The 21,467-nt window shown below is 40.7% G+C and overlaps 1 protein-coding gene across 6 annotated transcripts in view; it reads left to right on the plus strand.

Annotated features, from left to right (window-relative positions):
- The window catches only part of spryd3 (SPRY domain containing 3), a 60,836-nt gene that overhangs the window by 17,668 nt on the left and 21,701 nt on the right, over positions 1–21,467 (plus strand). For 5 of the 6 annotated variants that reach the window (XM_042097234.1, XM_042097231.1, XM_042097229.1 and 2 more), the window contains exons 5-7: positions 17–152; positions 376–564; positions 14,812–14,961. In XM_042097234.1, the coding sequence (XP_041953168.1) occupies positions 17–152; positions 376–564; positions 14,812–14,961 (475 nt within the window). The remainder of the gene's footprint in view (positions 1–16; positions 153–375; positions 565–14,811; positions 14,962–21,467) is intronic. The other variant, XM_042097235.1, reaches the window with a different exon arrangement.

Below are 21,467 nucleotides of genomic sequence, written 5' to 3' on the forward strand. Positions count from 1 at the left end.
TGTCTCGCATGTGCAGGCTCTACAATGGAACAGGAGTAGGACAGCAGTTTGGTCCAAAGTGTAACCGCGGAGACCGTATTGGCTGTGGGATTTATGCTGACACTGTAGATGCTGGCCTCACGACTGTATTCTTTACCAAGAATGGGAAAGAGGTGAGTGAAACCTGCTGAAGACTGTGTGTGCCCTGTCTGTGTTTCAGTTCCTTTCATGACCAGTGCTCCTGTCAACGACATGGACGTTTTCAGCAATGCATCATCTGCCGCTATGTCATGCTAGTCATGAATGACTGTAAACTACTGTTTTTAAACTCACCGTTTAAAAAAAAAAAAAAAAAAAAAAAAAAAAAAATGGTGACGTCTTAACATTGTGGAGCAGGTAGGTTCGGTGGTGGTACCTGTGGCCCCGGACGGACTGTTCCCTGCCATCGGCATGCATTCCCTGGGAGAGGAGGTGCGGCTGGACCTGCAGGCCGAGTGGGGGCAGGAGGAGGACGACAGTGTGATGATGGTGGACAGCCATGAAGACGAGTGGGGTCGCCTCTATGATGTGCGGTCCAGCGGAACGGTAAGGTCCCAGAGAGTCCAGTCTATGGGAGACACCCCTGCGTTTCGTTGCCCATGCATTACAGTTTCCAAATCCTCGATTCGATTTCATTTCCAATTTTAAAGTCAAAATTCGATTTGATTTGCGATGAGAGGCTTTGAATTTGGTTGATGTGTTGTTTTTTAATTGGCTGCAGCTTGAAGTTAGAGGAGATAACGTGCCGCAGTTCAACACGTGTGTGTGTGTGTGTGTGTGTGTGTGTGTGTTTTGGTCACTTGGCATGCATGCTGGACGTGGCATTGGGGGTGTGGCTGCATCATTTGATTTCGAAGATCGAGATGTAATTTCGATCGATTTTTGACGTAAGACCAAAATCGTGACACTCCTACTTCAGACTAACTTTTTACATTGCCACTGGTGCACCTAACTGTTTTATTTAGGTGCTCCCAATATTTTTCACAGCATCTCAGTAATACGCTAGGGTCAGAGCTACCAGAGGCAGAGTACAGGACAGTTCTTTGCAGAACAGCTGTGTTTCTAGGACTATGGAGGCACATAACATTTATATAAATTGCTTTTTATCACATTCACTGTTATTATGCTACTGTTACATGTTATTTGCGGCATATCCGTCTAGTCTGGTTTAAATCCAGTGACTTGATGCTTGCTGATACCCTGACCAAAATGAAGCCACATCTCTCTGTTTGCTGTCCACCTCAGCTGTTACTAGCTGGTCAACAAGTGTGTGTGTGTGTGTGTGTCTCTCTGTGTTTGCTGTCCACCCCAGCTGTTACGTGCACAAGCTGGCCTTCTCACAGCACTGTGTTCGCTACTGTCGTCCTCCTCTACTCGTCTCGACAGTTATCTCTTCCCGACTGTTTCTTACAGCCTCAGCTGCCACAGCAGCACTTCGGACTTGTTTCCCAGAGGGTTGCCGGTTCGAACCCCGACTAGTAGACACGGCTGAAGTGCCCTTGAGCAAGGCACCTAACCCCTCACTGCTCCCTGAGCGCCGCTGTTGTTGCAGGCAGCTCACTGCGCTGGGATTAGTGTGTGCTTCACCTCACTGTGTGTTCACTGTGTGCTGAGTGTGTTTCACTAATTCACGGATTGGGATAAATGCAGAGACATTTCCCTCACGGGATCAAAAGAGTATATATACTTACCATATACAAGTTGATTGGACATCTAATCACTGCCCAATTTCCCTGTGTGTTTAAGTTTATGTTTTTTCCTCTAGTCCAGGCTCTCTCTGTGCCTCCTCCAGACAAGCCCATTCTAGTCTTGTTGACTGAAATATTTGTCAGTTTTCAATGGTAGCCTAATGTTATCCATGAGTTGTCCATATTGAAAACAAGCAGCTAACCTACAATGACTCAGTTGTGTTCTAACATTAGCTTTAGCTTAGCTATCTTAAGGCTCCTTACATGCATGTTATAATTCTTTTGAGGAAGTTGGTCTCCACGATTGACTTATGTAGGTTGCAATAAGAACAAACTTAGAGTAGCTTTGAATTCGGAAAAAAAATCCACCGCTGAGTTCAAGATGATGCCAACCTTAAGGGGAACACAGGATTTAAAGTATAATTTTTCACATAGATCTCTGTTTATCGAAGTCACTGCGTACTGTTGGTACGGAAAAAAAGGACTTTATGATTATGCCCCCAGAGTCTAGCACTGTAGCCTGGCTGCTCTAGCTGTTAACTGTCTTCTGTACGGTGTAGCGAAGGGAGAGAACAGTGACCCCACCCAGCCTCAAAACCCAGGTTTCCGGGGTACTAAACCTGCACCTTGACCATAACGCCAAAGAACCAGGCTCCAAGAACATCTCCAAGAAGGTTGACTTTCCAGTGACTACAGTTGCACATATTATTTACAAGTTAACATGATGCATGGGACTATAGCCAACCTTGTTGGATGTGGCTGTAAGAAGAAAATTGACTCTAGTCTAGACTGAAAAGAAGTAAAGTGCAAATTGGATTACAAAGAGCCAAAGAAAACTCTCAAGGTGAACTCCAAGGTCAAGCTACAGCAGTGACTGATCACACTATTGGTCACTTTTTGGACAACAGTGGGCCCCTTGGAGGTATCCACTGTTGAAAAAAAATAAAAAAAATAGCCAGACTAGAATTGGGTAAATGCATATGGTCCTTCAGGAGAAATGTATTTTGGCCTGATGAGACGAAACTGGATGTTCTTGGCAGTCACATTAGCTCTATGTTCATGACTATGTCCTAGAAAAGAACATCATACCTATTTTGAAAAATGAAGGAAGCTTGGCTATATTTTGTTGCTGCTTTGCTGCATCTGGCCCAGGGTGTGTTGAGGACACAATGAAATCTCAAGACTAAAAGGAATCCTGGAGCGAACCGTATAGTAGGGGGGCCTATGTGTCTAATTTGGGGGCTTGTGGGATTCGCATGTTAATTTTTGGAGAGTATTATATCTTTGTTCTAGGGGTTCTTAAGAGTAAAAAAAAAAACATGTCTCCATTTTTTTTCAAGGTTTTGAAGGACCCAAATCAAAGGTCAAATTCAGAAAAGGTCAAATTTGGTGTTTTGTCCATAAACTTCACATTGCTGGTATTATAGCATAGGGTTTGGTGCCAAAAAGCAAAGATATTCTACAAGGTAGAGTGCAAAAGTGGACCACATAAACAATACAACATTATAAAACATTTTTTCAGAGCACAAAGTGCAGAGATCTCTGTTAAATCAAGTTTAATAGACTTTTACATAGTACCAGCTGAAGTCTGTAAGGCCTTCCTAAGCCTAAGTGTGAAGAAAAGAAAGGGTAAAGGATCAGCTAGACAAACAGACAGGTGTGTGTGTGTGTGTAAGAGAGAGAAAGATAAAGAGAGACATTACCAGCATGGACGGATTATGAACTTTCAGGCCCCTGGGCCCAGATGTATTAAGGGCCCCCCCACTAATTGTTGCGGGGGACATTTTTTAAATTTATTTGATGTAATTTCCTGTATTTTGGTGCATTTTGGGGATTGCCAATACTTTATTTCAATCAGATTCATAGCCTATGTGTTGATATGATGTGTTGATATTGAGGCAATGATTCCATGCAATGGCTTGGGCCCTCTGACTCCTTGGGCCTCCGGGTTTGGGCCCGGTAGGCCCGTGCAGTAATCCATCCCTGACTACCAGTGACAGTTGGCTGTTGATAGCTGGCAGTGATAGAATTTAGAATATCGAATAACTTGAAGCACATAGTGCTCTGTTCTTCATGGTTGGTGATATTAGTGACCTTCTAGCCTTCTACATTTGAGCAAGCACATTTTCATAGTTCATGGTGGCACAGTCTAGTTTCTGAGGTGTGTCTTTCTGTTAGTCAGGTGATGGCACACATATTCTAAAAGAAACAGATTTTGGGCTATGTATCCAGTGGCAGATATGTGTGGACTGGTGAATGACCCATCACTAGAGACAGATGCCAAATTTCTTGTTTTGGTCCATGAGAGAGTACGGAGATGGGTATCACAGATCAGCCAACGATTACATTGTTACAGTGCAGTTATTTTACAACAGAACAAAGCAGTTTGGCACAGGAACTGCTACAAATCCACCTGTAACAGTGAGCATCTGCAGCATGCTAAGATTCGCTACTAGAAATCATGTGAAGCAGGCAGGACTCAGTGTCTTCAGAAAAGATGCGGTAGACCATCTTCTGAACCTGCAGCAACACCTGCAACTGCATCAGGTCCATCTAGAGGGACACTTGTTCAGCAGCAGCTGCTGCCAGCATAGATAAGTGCTTCTTCTGTCAGAAGCAGACAAAAGAGCGTCTTCTTGAGGTGTCCTCTTTCAATGCAGGCAACCAACGAAGAACTATAAGTAATATTTTGAAGTCAATGACTTTTAACAGGTAGCCAGTGTAAAGATGTTAGGATGGGGGAAACATGTTCATATTTTTTGTGTGTGAGCAGCTGCATTTTGTATAAGCTGTAAGCTCTTTAGACAGGTATTATTACAGCCAGCATGATAGACTATTGCAATGCTATTGCAATGCTATCCTTGAGATGACAAAACATTAATTTCTCGGCATCTGGTAAGGATAAGGACTTCCTTATCTTTGAAATGTTCCTTAAATTGTAAAATTAAGTTTTGGTGATCTGTTTTATGTGATTACTTGCTAGGTCCTGGTCAATTATAACTCCTAGGTTTTTAACACTTGTGGATGAGGTCAGTGGAAGATCACTATATGTAGCCTGTGATGTGGATAGGATATCCCTCATCTTTTTAGAACCTAAAACCATGACTTCTGTTTTATCTGAGTTCAAAAGCAGGAAATTATTCGTCATCCATGTCTTTATATCTCTTATACTTGTGTCAAGTTTGGCTAACGGTGTTAATTCATCAGGTTTTATGGTTTTATAGTTATGTATCATCTGCTAAACAACAGGGGCCTCAGTACTGAGCCTTGAGGCACTCCACATTTGACCATAATCTGGGTAGATGGTTTATTATGGACCTGTACAAATTGTTGACGGTTAGGAAGGTATGATCTAAACCAGTGTTTTTCGACCTTTTTTGTGCCACGGCACACTTTTGACACTTAAAATGTCCCACGGCACACTAACACACTAATCCTGTGTGAAGGAAAAAATAAACATACCATAGCCTAAAATTTAAAATAATACAGATATGGCCTTTTTGAACTGGATATGTGATGATTCTGGGAATACTGGATATGGGGCCCCCGTTGTACAATGCCTGCATACCACAAATAGTGCAATCATACAATCAATGAGAGTATGTGGTTATAAATTCTTTGATGCAACAGTTGCTTTTCTGGACCAGTGAGTGACATTTGGGTAATTTTCTGCGACACACCTGATGATCTCTCACGGCACACTAGTGTGCCCCGGCACAGTGGTTGAAAAACACTGATCTAAACCAAGCGAGTGCTGAGTCTTTGATGCCTATCAAATTTTCAAGCCTAAGTAGTATGTCATTGTCTATGGTGTCAAAGGCAGCGCTGAGGTCCAGGAAGACCAGTATCGATACAAGGCTAGGTTTTTTGAGGGAGGGCTTAATAACAGATGTCTTAAACGACTGCGGTAAATGCCCTGATAGCATTGAATTATTTATAATCTAGAGCAAAACATTATCCAGGAAGTCAGTCTTAAGAAGGTGAGTAGGAATAAGGTTTAGTAGACTAGTTGTAGATTTTGATGAGGAAATTGTGGAGGTGAGATCTAATATGTTGTGTATATGTAAATGTTGTTTGAGGTCTCATTTGCTATCTTTCAGCAATGGAGTATGTGTATTTGGTGAAACTGAAACTGGTTATTGATCTTATCTCTAATTGTTTGACATACAATCATAATACTGACATACAATCATACTGTTAAAAATAAGAAAATAACTGTTTTGTGAACTTTGTTCAACATAGCCAGTGATTTAGGCTAAATGTATGGTGTTAATTATAGTGAAATATACAAATTCACAAAAATAGGGTTAAAACAGGTAAACAAAATGGAGACATCATTTTTCTCCATGTTCAATGACCTCTAAAGACAGTCCAACCACTCTCCAAAAATTAACATTTCAATCCCACAGAAACCACATAGGCCCCCTGACTAATACAGGCTAGTGTCAAAGTAAGTTTCAGTCACAGGTCAGGGATCCTCCAATAGTATAATGACCCAAAACACACAGCTAAAAGCCCCCAAGAATAGTTAAGGAACAAATAGTGGGATACTCTGAAGAGTCCAGAGCTAAATCCCATTTAACATCTCTTGAAAGAGTTGCAGAAACATGCAATCTGCGAAGGGCACCCTTCAAACTTGAAACAGCTGGAGCACTTGGCTCAGGAAGAGTGAACAAAATTACCTGTCAACAGATGCAGAAGTCTCATTCTGAGCTACAGAAAGCGTTTGTTGGAAGTGATTACCTCAAAAGGTGCAGGGGTCTAGGGTTGCAAAGGGGTGGAAAATTTCCGGTAAATTTCCGGAAAGTAACTTACTGGAAACTTTCCATGGGAAGTTAAGCTGGGGAATTTTGGAAATATTCCAAATTGGAAACTTTCATGGAATTAAAGGAAATTATGGGAATTTACGGGAATTAACTGGGAATTTTTGGTAATTCCTACTTTTTCATATACAAACATTAACATTTTGTTAACCAATATGATTTGTTTGCTCATATTTTCGCTTAGCTTAGCATACAAAGCTAGCTACCATGCTAGCGGGAATCCCATTCTCTGCCTATGGTTTACTAGCGTGCTAAGCTAGCAACACTGAAACCACTGAACTGCCCAAGATGCACCACGCCACTCAACAACAAAATCCGATTGGTTGGAACATTAACTATCAGTTTGTTCAGTTAGAATCCTAGAAAATGTTAAAACAAGTAAAAAAAAAATGACACAACATACCACCCCAACCAAACCTTATAGATTATGTAAATTATATATAAGTTGTCAAGCTTAATCAGACAGATTAATCGTCCCATTACAGTTTAATTACAGTTTAATTACAGTGCAAAATGACGCACACCAATTTGAATGAGGACAAAAGTGACGACAAGCCCTTAACTGGGCAACTCTGTTCGCAAACTTCTCCCAGTTTCACACCAGTTATTCCCACATGAGATGACGTTTTCACTGGGAATTTATTTTCCCCATGCACATGAACGCACCATAGGTTTCCTTTACGTCTAGTAGCCTATGCTGATTGCTGTGTGCATGGGATTGACGTATGTGCAGGGTAGAAATTTGACTGAAATTGCATTAAATCAGGTTGTTTTAACTAGTATTATGCTGCAAGATGGGGTTTTGTCTACTACATTTAAGTTCCCTGTTATAGACTAACTTGCCATATTAAAAATTCCCAGTTTATTCCCATTAATTCCCATTTATTCCCGTTAATTCCCGTATATTCCTGTTAATTCCCATGGAAAGTTTCCAACTTTGAAAATTCCCGGAATTTTGCAACCCTAGAGGGGACCATCATTTTTTACATTTAATTTCAATTTGTTTTATTATTTAAAATATTCTGTTGAATGAAGAGTCCAAATCGAAGTCTAATTTACACAAAACATGGAATGAACAATGATGAATGGCAATACCTTTTGTCAGTTTCAAATTCGTTTTTCGTTCAAATTGAGGGGTTTTCCTTTTTGATGGAAGGGTACCAACATTTTCAGCCAAGACAGTAAATGATTTTAAAAGCAGCTCCTGGGTCTTTTTTTTTCACACAGATGGTGAAGCTCAAGACCTGCCAGCCAACTAGACAGTAAAGAATGTCTGACTGTTTGATAAGCACAGAGCACACATAACAGGCTGAAGGTTTGCCTGAATAACAATAACACTGCACCTTTCACCACCACCCACCTTGAATACTCAGATCTAGTCTTACTGGACATGTATTACCCACATGAGTTAAGAAAGTGAATACATAACATATGTGTGAGTGGAGTGGAAGAGTCAAATGGCTGAAGGTAGATAACTAGTAGGCTTTGACTTAAACACAATATATCTGTCTGCAACAAATCTTTGCAAGTAAACTATTCATTACACAATTCAGTACAGTGTTTGTTTACAGTGTTATTTTCTTACACCATTAGTACTGATATGGTGTGTAGATAAGCATAGGTTGTAACAAGCAGCTGAACATGTATTTCTAGGTTTTGACCTTATAACTTTTTAATTTCTAGAATCTTTTGTTTAATTTTAAGTCATAAGGGGGCACATTATATTGTGGACATTCTCTCTGCATCCAGATATTTTCGCCCACCTGAATACTTATGTTTTCCTGAATAAGATTTCTTCTATAGCACTACGTGAAATGTTGGTTTTATTTAATTGGGATTAGAAGTTGACTTTGGGTGTACAAAATGTATGTCATGTTTCTCAATTCTTAAGTTGAATATGATTTTTTTTCAAAGTGGTAAGAATAACATCAACATGTATGATGCTGTACACATTTGGAAAGGAAGAAAGTCGGCTTTCAATTACAACTTATTACCCAGCTGCCAGAAGAATTGTCTTGCATGTTCACATGTTGAATCTCTTGGTGGGTTTGTGTGTGCTTTACATACATTTCCTGTGTATTAGCCGCATTGCATATAAGCCGCAGGACAATGTTTTATGCCAGTTAAAAAAACAAAATCATATTAATACCATATTAACTGCCCCCGTGTATTAACCTCATAGCTGAAGAAATATTGCAAAATCCGTGTATAAGCCGCGGCTAATAGTTGGGAAATTACGGTATTCCTCATGGTAGCATGAATTCTCCTTTTATATAAGAGATACCATATCCCATCTGTTGGCTATATTAACATGCTGTCCCTTCCTGGTCATTGTCCATATGAAGAAGGCATAGTCTTTTTCCTCCTTTTTGCATGCATGAGATAAAGCGGTAAATGTCATTTTATATCATCATTGGCGCAGTTCCATTGGCCTGTCATTCCTCATCTCACTTCTCACCCCCATTAGTCAGCATCCGTAATATGTTGATCTATTTCTCATTTTTCCACCTTGCAGTTGTTTTCATTCAGATTGTATATCCATATAAAAGCTGTTAATTTACTAAACGCTGCAGTTTTTGCAAATAACTGACTTGAATATTTCAAAAGCTATCATTCCCAAGATGGATTGTCCTCATTCATTGGGTCAACATAAAAATATTAACATAAAATTCAAGGCAAAGGAAAGAGGGCTGAAGACTTTATCTTTTGTATTTAGTGACCAAGGTCTAGTGTAAGGCAAACAGTTTAGCCCTACCCGGAATTTTACTGACTGGTGTGTTATGGCTGAATGCATGACTTATCTAAAACTGAGGGTAAACTGTTTTCCAACAGACCTGATGTCAGGTTTAAATACCTTTATGACAGACAGAGCTGCCAGCAAGGATTAATGGGTTGCTCTAAACTTGAGCTTTCTCTTGGCAGAAACCAGACATGGTTTGAGTGTTACACCTCTTTACCCTCAGAAGCACCCAAGACGGGTATAGGATAGGATTACAGTATTTCAGATATGTTTTTTCCTTTTTAAAAAAAAAAAAAAAATCTTCTCCAAAGTTATTACCTTGCAATTAAAAAGTGACTCATGCATCAGCTCTGAATAGAGTCACTACTTTTAATTCATTATTGACATGATTTATTAATATCTTTGCAGCTCAGTTGATGAATGGCTCAGAGGAGAAATATTGAAAGAGCGCTGTGTAATCTTTATAAATGAGATCTGAGATTTAAAATCTCCCTAAAATAAGTTTGCATGTTTAGTTTAGATCTCGTTTGCAGCCACACTCCTCCTCCTTGTTGTTTGTCTTGTGTGGAGGCGTTTGGCTTGGCTCTGCTGCGTACGTGCCATTTGATGCACACACACACACACATGCCGGCGAGCGCGTGCACAGTTGCCCCAGGAGTAGAGATATGCCCAACACCCTTAATCCCACCAGGCTTGTGGTTGGAAGACACAGGCGGGTACCCGGGGCATTGGAAGTGCTGGCTCATCCGCTGTAGCCTCACACACAGACAAACACCTGGCCGCCTCTGCGCTGCCCCCTCAAGTAATGTGTCTGAGTGCATTCCTCCAGGGAGATTTGACTAAAGGCAGTAATTCCTACCTTAGCACTTTGCACAATGTGAGTCAAAGCAATAGCCATGTTTGTGGCCGTTTTCCCCTAATGCTTGTCTTTCATCTGCTGTTCCAAACACTTTGCGGTTATTGGTCAGTGTTGCCAGCACCGCTGACTGCGTGACACGGCCTCAGTGAGTCAGAGAGCAGGGTGGGGGAGCTATGGCCACGTCACACAACGTCACACACACTAATTATTTTGTAACACGTGCCTGATTGACTTCCTCTTGACCAGTGGTAAGTCACAGTTCCTGCTCATGGGATTTGGATGGAGGCCTTTTAAGGGCGAGCCAGAGAGAGGATGTGACGGAGGCTTATGTAGCCTTAAACGATTTTAAATCGTTGGTGGCAAATGCAATTCTTGGTGTTGTAGACCTAATTAAAGTGTGACTTTTCTTCAGAAGGTTAGGTTATAACTTCAAGGTTGTATTTTTTTTTTGCCATGGCATCCACCACCTTCATCCAAAAGAGATAAGGAAATGGTGTCAATAACTGTTTCTGTTGTCTGACATAGACACTGTTTCTATTGGCTAGTTAGAGCGTCCTTTTTTCTTTCAGAATTGTCATGCTGCAGGGCTGGGCCTGGGCATTTAGTCCAGAAAAAAGTTCATTTTCCCATCGGCTGAGTATTTCCAGTTGAAACTCAACCACACTGAACATGTGGGAGCATCACAGATGTCCCGTTCTCATTTTCTCTCCCTTTCCTCCTTTCTGTCTTATCTTTCTTTTCATCCTTTCCTCCCTTTCTCCCTCCTTCTTCCCACCCTTTCTGGCAACTGAGCCTGTGTGAGAAATCAGGAAACTAGGAAACTAAAAATTCACATTGGAAGGCAAGTTGGCATGCTGCTGCAATAAGACTTGATTATTTCCATTTCTCTATTATTTTGTCAGAGATCCAAGCGAATGTACTGTTATATTGTTTTAAGTCTGATCCTATGTTTAACAGTAGTACATGTATATTAATACGTAATAGGTAATTTAACAGGTGTTAATGCAGCTTAGAGAAAAACAAGTATTTTATCAATGGATATCATGACGTGTCTACATCTACTGTATGTGCCATGCCTTTTCTGTTTAGATAACAGTGATGTGCTGGATACCGTAGCAGTACCCCCAGGTTAGAAGTTACAGTAGAAGGTTTTTTTGTTTGCATGTTTTTTTTTCCCCGGTAGGAATACCAAATGTCTACTTGTATCTCTATACTGAGCTATCTTCAATATTTCCAGTCATCTATTTGAATATCTAAAAACAGACATTTATGATCTTGTGCATGTCTGCTGTCATAAAATTGTCGCCATCAAATGTTAAATGTCTACAACTATTAGTCCCTGCAAGGCACTGGAATGAGTGCAGGTTTTAAGTTGAGCAACATCTGTAACATGTGATGATGGCACAATTTGTTTGATTAAAAGGTGGGGAAATATCTCATGACTTGTTAGAGCACGGCCTTGCTGCTGCTCCTCTGTTTATTTGTCAAAAATGTGTACAGCTGCCATGCTGACTGACGTGCATCAGCACATGAGGTGACCAGCCAACTAATATGTTTACAGAACTCAACAGCTTATGCACTTATGTCATCCACCCTCCCATCATTGGTCATTTCAAACGATACAATACGATACAACTTTATTGTCAGTCAAGGCTGAAATTCTTTTTGCATCCCTGGGCAGCTCATTTAAGAAAGAGGACATAGACATACATACAGTTGTATAACACCAAAGGACATACATGAAACATTACCACAAATGACATAAGCACACAAGAAAGGAAACAAAGCATACATGTATTTTTTTTAAGTTTGTTGCGATTGAAAGAATTAACTCTAAGGCGTCTGTTTGAAGGCAGAAGCTGATATTCTCTGTGCAAAACATGTGAGGAGTCATTTGAAATGTTCCTGGCCAGTCTGAGCTGTTATTGTGATCTTCCTGAAAGGAGTGTGCTACTGGTACCTGAATTACTGATGTGAAAAACAAAGAAATGATTAGGCTATTAGCCTGAATGCCTGAATCCAACCCACCATTACTAAAACAATCTACATAATTAAATTATGTCCACCAAAGATATTGAGAAAACCATTTTCCATTAAGAGAGGCTATAATATTTCATCACCTGCTCTTGGTCTGTTATGACATTGCTGTCTTTCTGAGTTGACACTGGAGTGATTTATAGTCCTGTGAGAGGAGTTTGTTTGGGTGTAGTTCATATCAAATATTTGGGAACACCTTAGAAACCTTTGAGGAGCAGGAGCTGACTGTATATTTAGGCCACACACATATGTAGAAACACTTACCTAAGTGTACACATTTGGTACCGATGTGTACTTTTTTTGTCAAAAAAAAAGTAAGCAAAAACAGATGAATAGAGAAGGGAAAAACCATCAAGACATGCCAGGCGTCAGGTTTCATTTGACCATTAGTGTTGAAAGAATGTTGCAATTTTGTGTCTGTCGAACAGAAGATCATATCCATATTAATATGGGGGTTTCCCACAACCAGTTAAATGTTCATGGTTGAAGTGCTGGAACTCTGATCATGAAACTGAGCCAAACAAGTGGAACTACTCCACCCTTGAGCCAGCGTGTTCCAGCTTTCCAAGATGTTCCAAAATTTGACAGGAAGCTCGGGAAGCTTGTTTGGAGTGTTACACCTGTTGCCTGGGCAGCAGGTCAACAAAACACCCCCCTCCCCCACCACACACACACAGGCCTCGACTCTAGAATCACAGAAGTGGGGAGGATTTTTGATCTGACCGAAGTGGCGCTGTAGCATACTACTCTGGTAGCTTTTGGAAAATGCCAGGAGCATCGTAAGAACAGGCACTTCACTCCTGCAGCATTACTCAGCAGTGTGAAGACGGTCATGTGGGGCAGATACAGCTCTCATTCCCCCGCACCAAAAATGGATCTATTGACCCAGGCATGTAACTTGATGTGAAGAGGCAGCCAATGTATTTTTTAACAACAGAATGACAGGTCTAGATGAGTGGTATCTTCTTCAACACAGTGTGTTTTGGGAGTCATGTCATTGAGAGTGGATGGTAGAAATGTTAAACCTCTCAGCTGATTGTAGTATAGTATTTATAATATGACCACAGACATTTGCTATTGTGTGCATCTATAACTGGAAATTAATTTATGTTGAATTAAGCTAGATATAATTGTACATGCTTGATTATGTGGAATATCTGTGATCTTAACCTGAAAGCATTTTAATGAGCCAACTCTGTACTGCCTCCCAGGTTGCTTGTTTAAGTCACTGTTTGGCATTGGGGTTAAGGGATAAACAAGGACAACAGGAAATGATAAACAGCATCAGGAAAATGTTTCCATTACCCAAGCAGCTAGTGATTTTGTGAAAGCAAACAGAATTCACAGAGTAATTGACAAAATGCGCCTGAAAAAAATCTGAAGATAATTAAAGTAGTGTTTCGTGGATCAGCAGCAGAGATTTTGTCACAAACAGAATTGGAAGGGGAAGCAGAAAAGGGTACTGTAGGCCGTAAAAAAGAGTTGATGTGAAGTTAGCCGGCCACAGTTACCACTCTGGTACGCCAAGATGCTATAGATGCTATCTGCTTATTTAGCCCTGGTCTAGAATTAGTATTTCAGAATGCAGTCCCCATACTTTTTCACAGTTTATGCAAATTGGATCATTGGCATCCTATTGTCTTGAAGCCTTTGGTTAACTCTCATCATAATTTAGTGTTCCCACCAAAGGTCCCTACTTGTTAAAAACAGTCCAGTCTAAGTAGTAGTGACATTACACATAATAGCCAAATGTGTACTGTATATTGTAGTTTTTTTTATTTTTTATCAATAACATCCAACTCGCAAAGCTAAATCATATATCAATATGTACTCTGTATTCTTATGACCCGATTCCCCATGGTCTATGGGGAACTTGGCTTTCCTAGATTTCACCATAGCTCCCCTTTGGGGTTTTTTTGATTTCATCATGGCATTTAAAGGGGGAGTCATAGGGGCCTATTGATCTTGCACGGAATCCCCAGGATGACTCTTAAAATTCCAGCTGGGAACCCGGTTTTCTGACCCAATGCCATGAGAATGTTTTGTAAGTGGACTCACACACTGTTTTTGGAGGGGCAACCATAAGTTGGTGATTCATCCTTTCTGGGAGCGGCATTCATTCATGGCTACAAATGGAACTTCTTCGAGTTCTTTGCCATTAAGGAATTTAGCGGCAATGATTACCCTGTCAGTTTTTTACAGATTCAACAAGGATTTAATGCAGATACAAGACGCATGGGGTCCTACATTTTAGTACTGTTGTTAGATAAAATAGCTATACTCGTCCATAAGCTAAACTAAATTCAGCAGATTAAAACTTTATGCTTATATGTAAACATTCAGACCGGCTTCTTCAGTGGTATGCCCGATCACATAGGGTTGCATGTGGGCCAATACCCTCCCCAATTTAGCTTTGTCAGATACTGACATCAAAAGCTGGGTCACATGCTGAGAGATGAAATGGGCATTGCATAGGCATTAGGTCTTTTTCAAATTTAAATGCTCCCCTCACCCCACAGGAATTAATGGTTTCCTCTAACCCTTGAATTAAAGTGTCTTGTGGTGTGACATGATAAAAGCTTTGAATGGAATGTGGGGGTAATTGCCAGTGTCTCCCCTCTAACAGTGCTATCTGTTCCTCCACAGCTTCTGGAGTATGTAGGGAAAGGCAAGAGCATCATGGATGTGGGATTGGCCCAAGCCCGCCAGCCTCTCACCACACGTAGTCACTACTTTGAGGTGGAAATTGTGGATGCAGGCGACAAATGCTATATAGCACTTGGACTGGCACGCAGAGTAAGTACAAATATGTGCGAGTGTTTTTGAATACTGTAGTATTTTCTGTGCTCCCTCTGAGGTCTCTGAGAACTGTTTTTCTGTTGCATTTGTACGGTCAGCCCAGGGTTCCACCCAGTATGAATGTTCTGTTTTTATAGAGGATCCCACGCTTGGTTGGACCTCCTACTTGCTGGTGTTGCTAAAGCCTATACCTTAGCATCCTGGCAAAAAAGGACTCAATGGATTTATCATGAATTAATGTGTTTTTTGGCACCAGCCTGATATAGCTATTTCAGGACTATTAGCTGTCTTACTATTCAAAAAAGGTTTGCTTTTGGTGAAGATGTACAGTATTTCCTAAGGTGTTTACAGCAGACAAAGTAATGTAGGTTCTTTCAGACACCCGACCCTGGTGTACCTGGTCCATCTAGACTGCATTCTCTTTTAGAAATATGCTTTCTCTTGTATGATTCCGTCTGTCGTACAACTCCCACTTACATTATTAGAGATTGTGTTTCATATGAAGATTAGGGGTGAGTGAAAGACTAACAACTAAATCACAATATTTCATGATAGTTTTTGCAATAATATAAATGACAAAATGAAAGTAGTACTATTCTCCAGTATCTCATTGGCCACAAGTTACACCATCTTACAGACTTGAGAGCAATACAAACACTGATCCAAAAAAGTAATAAAGTAAGTAAAATGTAATCCTCACCAAATTCATAGAGAGGAATTCTACAGGTATGTCATGGACAATGGTGTCTTACAATGGCATATCCCTACCGATGATTTTATAGCCACGCCCAGGGAGATACTAGTCTGGAACACAATAGTTTACCAGCGTTTCCATTGGTCGGCAGACTACCTGCCTAATCAGCAACGAGAGAGGATGATGCTATAGATTCGAAACCAAAAGAGCGTACTAGCAATGCCTGCAAACCAAAAGAGCATACTAGCAATGCCTGCAAACCAAAAGAGCGTACTAGCAATGCCTGCAAACCAAAAGAGCGTACTAGCAATGCCTGCAAACCAAAAGAACGTAGGAGCAATGCCTCAAACATCAAAAGAGCGTAGGAGCAATGCCTGCAAACCAAAAGAGCGTACTAGCAATGCCTGCAAACCAAAAGAACGTAGGAGCAATGCCTCAAACATCAAAAGAGCGTAGGAGCAATGCCTGCAAACCAAAAGAGCGTACTAGCAATGCCTGCAAACCAAAAGAACGTAGGAGCAATGCCTGGATATTACGAAGAGAGTAGACATGTTTTGTTTTCTCTCTCCAAGAAAATTGTTTTAGGATGGTCAGTGCACAAGAGCACGGTAGGTTTAATCATTCTCTTAATCGAAGAGATTTGGAATGACCAACAGTAACTGGCTTCTCAGAGGTCTTTTGTGGAGGTGGGTGAATCTTACAGAACAACCATCAGTGCAGCAATCCTCCAGGCTGTAATGGTAGAATGGCCGGATGGAAGTAATTTCTCACCCTGTCATAACAGCAAGTGGACATCTAATACTTGCATTGGACGCTCTTTGATCTTTGTCCACTGAATTAGTCAAATATGCTTTTCTGTTACATCATGTGAACATCATTTCAACTAATTAAATGAGCAGCACCAGAATGTGAATTACAGGAAGTAAATAGAAATACCTCAAAATGGTGCACCGTGTGGTGCTGGTCAGATGGGACATTCCAATTCAAAACAAAGCAGTCAAACTGATTTTGTCGCCAACACTCAATTACATTCAGTTAGGACGCCGTGTAAAAAGCACATGATAACAGACTGGGAGTTTGCCTAAAAGCACCTGGATGACCCTAGGACCATGAAAAGCAAAATTCTCTGGTCTGATGAAACGAAGATTAAACTACTTGGTGACAGTCCCCAATAGCTCAAGCACTGAGCATCACCTCATTAATATCATCCCCACCGTCAAAACAGGTGGTGGCAACATCATGTTGTGACTAGTCAGGGTAGATGGAAAAAGGATATAGAAAAATATAAAGCCATCCTGAGTCAATGTTTACACTTCAGCACAATGACCTGAAGCATGCAGCCAAGAAAATACAGGCGAGGCTTTGGGGATACCTCTGTGATAGTCCCTAGAGTGGCCCAGCTAGTGTCAGTATCTGAATCCAGTAGAGCATCTCTGGAGACCTGAAAATAGCTGTGCATAGATGCTCATCCAGCCTGGTTCAACTTTAACCAAGTACTAAGTGAAAGGTTGAATACGTAAATAAATTAGGGCTGTCAAAGTTAAAACAATAACAATGGGGGGAATTCTCCCATTTGTGCGTAAATCACGCATACAGTAAGCTTCTTTTTACGCACTTCAGATACGCACCTCTGTGTTACGTGTATTCTCCCATTCCCACCTCTGTCACACCCACAGCGCGCAAGTTCGAAATCAAGGTGGCCTTATGAAAGAGGCGTGATTTATTTAAAATAGAACCAGACTGATCGACCACCTCGTTAATTTAGGTTGATATGAAAACGTGTGTGGACTTTACTCATTGACCTGAATTCCATTTAAATCCAGAAAGAACAAGCCAGTCTTTGATTTTGAAAACGTAAGCATGATGAACTGAATAGCGAACGCCTACAGTAAAATGGTGTGTCATCACATACAGTAGCCTAACAAAAAAATTGACTTCACGAAATTTCACTTATGCTTTGAGGTTTGTTTGAGTCAAGACATGCTTGAGGTGTGTAGATCCATAATTTAAAAACTCACTGTTGAGAAAGAAAGTTGCAATGGCAGCTGCTTCTCATAATGTCAATTTAGCTATGCCAACGGAGCTGTAGACTGACACCTGCAGTTTCGAATACAGTTGAGAGACTGGGATAACAATATCAGCCTCTATTACAAACTAATCAAGAGATAGGCGAATATAAACGCTGCTCGACAATAGTCCAGACATCTGTGCAAATGTATGGATGACTTCGGTCAAATTACAAAGAAATGGACAGATTCGAAGTAAGCCCTGGGATTATGACTATACGTCAAGTTAAAACTGAAGATACAGTCGGTAAGCTCCATATCCAAAGTGAGTGATTATAACAGGGTTTTCACTATTTGAATGTAGCTTCATGGATAAGGTAATGTCGGGAAATATGCCACCGTGTTACACTGTAATGAGGGAAAACATGAAGCTGCATCAGCATATTAAGCACCAAATTTGATACTGTAATATTAATTTGTATCGTTCTATGTAGCCTACATGTATTTATAACTAGGCCTACTGCCGACATCGAGCAATATGCCTTTTCACCTTGTAGTGGCGCTCAACCTTAATATAGCCCTCCAGAGCGCGTAGTTGGAAAGGTGCTTAAGCCGTAACGCGTAACTCCCTTTATCACGCGTAAATGACCGATATAAGCAAAGGGGACAATTTGCGCAGAGTGAAATGCGTGTAGTTACGCGCTTTTTTTTAACTTACGCACATGGGAGAATTCTCCCCAATGTGTTTAAGCAATCTCACTTTAACACAGTTGAAAAAAATAGTGGCATTAATTCAGGTTCGATTCAAGTCAACTGGGTTAATATAGGAAGTGCTGCAGTGATCTCAAGTCAAGACCTCAAATTGGCATTAAAGTTGTATTTTTCGTATCAATTGACACAAACACTAAGGTGAGTTATAACATTAACTTTGTGATAAAATGGCTCAACATGCTATCTACTACACCCACATTATGTCAGGTAGATGGTTTGACATGGTTTGTTAGCAAATTTGATTGAATTCAGTGAAGTTCCTTCTAAATGAACAAGCTTCTCAAAAACACAGAGGACAATTAGCTTACCAATTAGGATATCTTTGTAATTGTGGGATACATCTCTGTCTTTGTCCAAGGCACTTGCATTGGTGTTTGAAATGTAGTGTCACCATTATAATGGACTTATGCCAGAATAGAGTATATGTACTCGTATAGGCAGGTTGCTTGCCTCGTCTAACACTCCTCTTAAAGTTACTACAAAGAATCCAGAGGACTTCTAAGTGCATCACATGAATGTTTGCAAGAGCGAATGCTTTGTTAAGGAAGTCCAATCTAAGATCGTTGGATGTTCATCAGGTTCTCTAATTTCATGGCCACGAGGCCAGCCTTTTATGTGATGGTGGAAAATTGTCTCAGCCCTGTAGCATTGCTTTGGAAGGCCTATAATAAGAAGTGGTGCGTTTTAAAGCAGGCGGGGATGGTTGTGCTGTCGCTCTCACCTGACCCCCCCCAGGTCTCTCTGTGGCAATGGCCTCAGCACAGACTAATTGCTCTCAGGCTCTGGCGTACAGACAGTAAACAAACTTGTCACGTAAAAGGGTTGAGTGGGGCCACTTGGTCCTCTCTGTCTCTCTCTCCCTCTCTCTTCCTTCCCTGCTTGCCTCTCCACCCCCTTCTATATCATTCTCCTTTCTGCCTCATTGAGGAGGAGGAGGAGGAGAAGGTAGGAGAAAACAGGAGAAAACAGGAGCCATAACTTCCCACGTTGTCCTCCACCTCTGCATGCCATGTTGTCCCGCATCTGTGACTCATCACACGTTCTGAGCTTGCACAGACGTGATAAAAACAGGTAATTGAAAGGGCTGTGTAATGACTGTTTACTCATATTAGGATGTTTTGGTCCTCTGTGCATCCTGCCACAGCAGACAGTGCTGGGGAAAGCGATGGCACGTCACAAGTTGTGCAAATTTCAGGCCATAACGTCCTCGATGAAGTGGAGCACTGGTTGTCTTAACTCTCCTGAGATACCTGAAATATCTAACTCTTTTACGTGACATAACTAACAGCTCTCAGATTATAAATGTCTGCTAAATAAATGCCTGCAAATCACATCAGCAGATTGTAACACACATTCTGCCTATTTTTATCCCTGAAGTCACCCAGGCCCCACCAAAACTTGACAACATCAAAAGAAAAAAGATTTTTCTCAAGTAGAGGACACATAAGACTGTGTTCGTGAAAATGTTGCTTAGGTTTTAGTTCCAGTCAGTTTTATATTCCTAATAAAAATCCTCAAGTACTTGAAACCCTTCACAAATGTTTTGCCTGGCAAATATCAGACTCCATTCTGCCCTCTGAAAACCCATCAAGTGGTGTGGTGTTGGTTTTCCTTTGTTCAGCTTCATCTTAGCAAAGTAGTAAAGACTGCTGTGGGAGCAAGATCACTCACTTTTCCATTATGCTGACAGCTTTTTCGCACGGAGAGCAAATATTTCACTTGGTCGCTATTAGTTGATGAGGACTGACTCCTCTTTTCTCCAACGTCTGTTTTAAACCCAGTCGCCTTACTCTGTATGGCTTGGTTGCTGCTATCATTTTGGCTGTATTGGATTCCAGTTGTGGTGATGTGTTGCAGTGTAAGCGGATGAAGGTGAGCTGATCAGGCTTATAAAAGAGCATAGAGATTGTAGATTGTCACAGCAAATGTGTACATTTCCAGCAGTTAACTTGAAAAAGTGTGAGATACTGTAGCTTTATAGACCTTTGAGGCTCATTGTAGACTGTTTGTGTATTCCTGTGGAAGGCAAACCTTTCACATGACTGTATGATTCATTTGACTGTATTTAGTAAAACATTGATTCATGAGACACAGACATGGGTATAGGAAGTCGGCTACAAAGCCAACCTGACGTAACCTTGAATACTAAGGCATGCAGTGAATGGCTGCAAACTAAGCTCCAGACAGTGACATGAGCTCTAAAATGAATTATGCAGTGATAATATATCAGTTTGAAACAATATGATTCTTGTACAAAAACAAGCCAGGTCAAAAACAGAGCCCCAAAGCCACTGTCATCCTGTCGGCAGAAGACATTTTTCAGCAGAATGTGGTCTGTGCCCAATTCTCTGGAAGTGCATTACCACCGAAACTCTGTAATTGGCTGCTGCTCTGCATTATTTTATTTCTATTAGCTTAGAATTCAGTCTCTTCACCTGATTCATTCATCTGCCTGTCTCATAATCCACCTGGCCAAGTTATTGCCTGCCTCCATAGAAGAGGAATGGTTGGCAGAGTGAAATGCTATCTCCTTAAATGCAGTGTGATTGCTCTTTCTCTTAGAAATTGCTCTTGCTCTTAGAGCCTATTCCTTTTACTGACAGTCTTTTTAACACAGTGACAAACTTTTCAAAGTGGTTAATTATTCAGGGCTAAAGGGAAAAATCCTCATTTTGCAATTTTGTCTTTGGAACAGTAACAGCTAAATATATTGTTTTGCATGTTTCATCATTGCACACTTTCAGAAAATGGTCACAGTCTGAAGCCCTGCCCATACATTAGTTTCTTTACTGTTTTTGCGGGAACAAATTGTGATAAAACATTGTAGTTACTTTGTTGTTGCATTATGCATTACACCTTGTAACATTTAGGCCTACACTATAGACATTTTTATGAGGAGGCAACATACGTTGTAACCTCAAAGCTTTCTGTATCTAGCTAGTTTTTACTGCATTGTCAAATTAATTTAGATGGTACATGGTTAAGTGAAGACCTGGAAACGCGTATCTAATTTAAGTCTACCTGGTTTTTCA

This window comes from Alosa sapidissima, chromosome 7 (assembly GCF_018492685.1).
Source record: "Alosa sapidissima isolate fAloSap1 chromosome 7, fAloSap1.pri, whole genome shotgun sequence".
NCBI classification, from domain to species: domain Eukaryota; kingdom Metazoa; phylum Chordata; class Actinopteri; order Clupeiformes; family Clupeidae; genus Alosa; species Alosa sapidissima.